The 5027-nt window shown below is 43.9% G+C and overlaps 1 protein-coding gene across 1 annotated transcript; it reads right to left on the bottom strand.

Annotated features, from left to right (window-relative positions):
• Window positions 1-299: 299 nt before the first annotated feature.
• Window positions 300-3727, bottom strand: LOC144609542 (EEF1A lysine methyltransferase 3-like). The gene is made up of 3 exons (XM_078428045.1): window positions 3593-3727; window positions 1650-1761; window positions 300-694 (listed from the first exon to the last, which is right to left on the bottom strand). The coding sequence occupies exons 1-3, from the start codon at window positions 3725-3727 to the stop codon at window positions 300-302; spliced, it is 642 nt and encodes a 213-aa protein (XP_078284171.1).
• Window positions 3728-5027: the final 1300 nt, after the last annotated feature.

Genomic DNA, 5027 nt, shown 5'->3' with positions numbered 1-5027 from the left:
CCATGATTCTAAATCCTAAGCAAGGCACTTTTGTTTTAGCTTTCGACTTGATTCCTTGCATTGATTTCACCCTGTTGCAAACTGTACATTTCATTGACATTTTTCTAGGATTAAAGTCTTGTTCTTGAACCTAAATTTGAACATTAGCATCAGTACGTTATATCCACGATTCGAACCAGGCGCAAGCCAATGTATTACATCACCAACATTCTTGCACAATTCACGCTATAAACTAACGCATTTCCTAAAAGTCTTTTTGAATTGAGCATTTCCACAATTTTTTTCGCGGGATTCCTTTGCTAATCGCTGCTTATTTTTCTGGTGATTTTGTAAACGTTAATTCTTTTATGTGGAAGTGCATGAACAATTTCGGTGTTGAAGTGATTTGGCAGGACTTTTTCATAAAACTCAGCGGCCCCGATCATCTCAACCATCTTCGAACTGAAGTAGATGACGGTGTTCGGGTTGCTCAGATAGAGCATCGTTTTTATCAGTGACTGGTATTCGCGTGGATCGTAGACGATATCCGAGCCAAGGATGAAGTCGTACTTTGAGGCATTCTGGTCGTATGGTTTACCCCACTGGAGAGCAGAAACCTTTGTTCTCGCCATGCTCTCAGATGGGATGTTGCTGGTGATGTTGTACACAATCTGATTCAGGACGTTCGGCCGATCTGTCAATGTTACCTCTCCACCTGCGAAACCAAGACTCAAGAGTCAAGAGTATTTTATTGCCATATGTCCCAGATGGAACGATTACATTCTTACTTTTCTGCAGCAGCACTACAGAATATATAAGTACAGTGTACTAAACAAAATAATAAACGAGAAAAAAAGCTACGAGAAAAGTACGTACACATGCACACACACACACGCACACACACAACCATATACACACACACATACAAACAAACACACACATACAACACACACACACACACACACACACACACACACACACACACACACACACACACACACACACACACACACACACACACACACACACACACACACACACACAAACAAACACACACGTAAAAGACAAGCAAACAATAATAGTGCAATTATAACAATAATAGGCCATGCAGATGGGAGCTTAATGGAGGTTGTCGCGTTTAATAGCCTGATAGCTCTCGGGAAATGAAAGTGACAAGAATGAGTCACAAATGCATTTTACGTTCTTGGTCATTACTTTAAATGATAAGAATGACCCCACACGCCGTACCCATGTCCGGACTGGAATCCCGGAAATCTTTTACCACTAGCATGCACTTTCTTGGAGAAAAGAAAACAGTTGGGTGGCCACAGGGATAGGAAAGTTTTGGAATGATATCGGTGAAATATTCAGGAAAGTCGGTCTTGCATAGGTGGGCATCATGGTTTTGTTGGTGTTGTACTGGTGGGCTATTCCCGTGTCTATACCGATGTACACCCCATAGATATATTCGATTTACACAGGGAAATGGAATGAGCGTATATGGGGATCTTGGTGATCACCATGATGAGTTGGGCCGATAGGCCTTTTGCTGTTCTCTATGACTCAAAGTCACATCAACATTCTGCTCCTTCTACTACCAGGCACAATATCGGGAAAGAACAAAACAATATTCTCCTTGATCTCGCCGTGACCAGGCTTTTTCCACTCACCCAAGAGGATGACAAGAATCCCCACGAGCCCGGTGCCAGATCCCAATTCAATCACCTTCTTCCCAGTGAAGTTCATGCGTTTCTTCTCAAAATACCGGCAGAGAACGATCCCCTGAACAAACGTGTGGATAAAATAAGCGTTGGAATTATTTGCATAATAAATTTACCCTTTGCATCTGCGACCCAGTTCAAGTTGCAAGGGACCTAAAGGATTCATTATCTCATTCCGCGCACAATTTAACACCGATACCTGCTTCCATTCAAGCTAAATTAATTTTGTGGTGTATAACTGAATCATATTTCCACTGCACTTTGAAAACATGTTTCCTTCGTTGTTTAGGAAAAAAATGTCACACGAATTATGCAATGATCAGGTTGCCATCACTCTTCCTTTCAATAGGCGCCACGTCATCAAAACTGCCTGCAGCACATTAAGCATTCGAATATGCCGTAAATATATTAAGTCTGGCGGGAACCACCATGTGGATGAAGACACGGGGTAAAATAAACTGTTAAGTTAATTCAATTATGATTGACTGAAAATGATGGCTCTCCGATTGAATTAAAATTTGTGTCCCTTCGATGGCTATGAGATGGGACCAACAGATTTTTAAATTAAAGATAGACACACAATGCTGCAATAACTAAGCGGGTGAGTCAGCAGCTCTGGGGAAAAGGAACATATGACTTTTCGGGTTGAGACCCTTCTACAGACTGAGAGTCAGAGGTGTGGGAAATTAGAGGTATGAAAAGGTACAGAAAACAATCAGAGCTGGCAGGAGTGGTCAAAGACCCACAATAGTCCATTATTCACAAAATGCTGGAGTAACTCAGCGGGTCAGGCAGCATCTCAGGAGAGAAGGAATGGGTGACGTATCGGGTCGAGACCCTTCTTCAGACTGAAGTTTGGTTGAAAATCCTCTTCGTTTTTGGATGCAAGTCCAAAGTGACAATAGTCGAGTGTCGCGTTCCTGGGCTAGGATATTACCGGATATATGTCCAGGGTCAACCACATTAAATTTACGGTCGACAAACCAAACCAAACTTTCTCAGGTGACTAAAGGATATCTCCAACTGCTCCTTCCTAATTCTGATATTGTCGAGTTGCACCCCAGATTGGTTCGGGAACATCTCTGCCAAAGGCATCTCTGCCAAAGCAATTGCATAGAGTCGCAGATGTACCCCGGTCTATACACAGAGCCGCCGACTCATTATCGACACCATCTGTACTTCAGAATGCCTCAGAAATGCACCCAATATAATCAATATAACCACTCACACCTTGATCATTCCCTCTTCTTCCCTCTTCCGTCGGTTAGGATGTACAAAAGCTTGAAAACATACCCCAAAATCTTCAGGAACTGCAGACCACTGAGCATAAGCTGAGGTCGAGTCCCGATCTTTCTACCTACCTTATTACGGTCGTTTGACTTTTTTCTCTGGGACAATGAATTGCGGAGAGTTGCAGATGTAGCCCAGCCGCGTACGCAGCTCAGCCTCCGCACCATCGACATCATCTACACTTCACAATTAATCGGGAAGGGGGGATTTAATCAATGTAACAAATCACACCGCTGTCATTTCCTGTTCTTTCATCATCCGTCGAGTAGAATATACAAAAGATTGAAAGTACGTACCAACAGTTTCAGAAACAGCTTCTTCCTCTAGGTTATCATATACGGCACATAAACTATAGGGTGCAATCCCGATCTCCCTACCTCATCGCAGTCGTTGTACATATTATCTTCAACAGCAAAGCTACAGTCGTGGAAAACTATATTCTGCACTCTGGCATGTTTTCTTTTATACAACCTGTTGTGTCCGTAGTTGGATTGAATGAGTACATTCGGCGGGATAGCAATCAAACAAAAGCTGTATCTCGGCATACGTAACAATAAGAAACCAACAGTAAACTTGGTTTATGGTTCAAACGTTGCACTTACAGCTTCCCAGATAACGGCTGGTATGGAAAGGTGTTTCAAATCTTGCGTAATCTTCAGTTCGTACCCGCAAAATTGGTACCGTCTTTCTTGATTTTTGGAAACCTCATTAGACGCGGAGCTGGTTGAGTGTTCCATTTGCTGCTGGGTTTGTGCTTTGCTTTCTCGACCGACTCTCCGAGGAGTTTATGCTGACCCAAGTCCGGTTATACGAAGTTCAGTATGTTGGAGACTTGTTGGAGACATTAAGTCGAAGGAAAAAAAAGCAAGCTATTATTGGAACGCTGCAATTGTCCTTTTTAATTTGCTCCCTCATACATAAGGGCGGGTAGAAGGGCCGAGCCGACAGAGGAGGCAATTGAGGCAGATACCGAGACGATATTTCAAAGACATTCGGGCAAGTACACGGATTGGAAAGTGTTGGAAATATATGGGCCAAAGGCGGCTAAATGGGCGGCACGGTAGCGCAGCGGTAGAGTTGCTGCTTTACAGCGAATGCAGCGCCGGAGACTCAGGTTCGATCCTGACTACGGGTGCTGCACTGTAAGGAGTTTGTACGTTCTCCCCGTGACCTGCGTGGGTTTTCTCCGAGATCTTCGGTTTCCTCCCACACTCCAAAGACGTACAGGTATGTAGGTTAATTGGCTGGGTAAAATGTAAAAATTGTCCCTAGTGGGTGTAGGATAGTGTTAATGTACGGGGATCGCTGGGCGGCACGGACTTGGTGGGCCGAAAAGGCCTGTTTCCGGCTGTATATATATGATATGATATGATATGAAATGGGACAAGCGTGGATGGGACACTATGGTCGGTATAGACAAATTGGGACGAAGTGCCCGTTTCCGTGCTCTCTGACCCCATGATAGTTGGAGAGGTGCATGCGTAGCAAAGACGGAGAGGGATATGGCAAACACCCACGTGACTCTGTTACGTCGTTACTCCTAACATCTATGACAAAATGCACGTGAATACTCAAGTCAAAACGAGCCCGAAAGAGCGAATTGAAAAAAACTAAGGGGTTGTTCACCTGAGAGCAGGACATTGCCTTTGTTGGCACTGCAGCGCTTAGATGTTAATGATAGTTCTTGTACCCGAGAGGATTTTCGTTTCGAATCCCTTGCAATGAAAACAATGAACCTTCTGTTTCAGAAACAACGTTACCGTGCAAGCAATATGTAGAAGTAGCGATGGAAGCCTCCGTGCACAAATGTTAAGTGTAACCAGAACACTTACCGTAAATCTCTTCTGTGTCGTTCGATGATGTTTGCGCTTTTGCGAGTATCCACGTCCCGAATCCACCGGCTGTGAACCGTGTTCGTCTCAAAGAGCTCCCAGTCAACATCAGCTTCAGTTTTAATTGGCCATGGGGGTTTAGGATTGCAACATCCATACTTTGGTGGAATTCTTACGAGGCGAAATATTCAGTCCGCCGTAATAT

Source organism: Rhinoraja longicauda, chromosome 34 (assembly GCF_053455715.1).
Source record: "Rhinoraja longicauda isolate Sanriku21f chromosome 34, sRhiLon1.1, whole genome shotgun sequence".
Classification (NCBI taxonomy): domain Eukaryota; kingdom Metazoa; phylum Chordata; class Chondrichthyes; order Rajiformes; family Arhynchobatidae; genus Rhinoraja; species Rhinoraja longicauda.
This window is presented reverse-complemented; position numbering and strand designations above follow the sequence as displayed.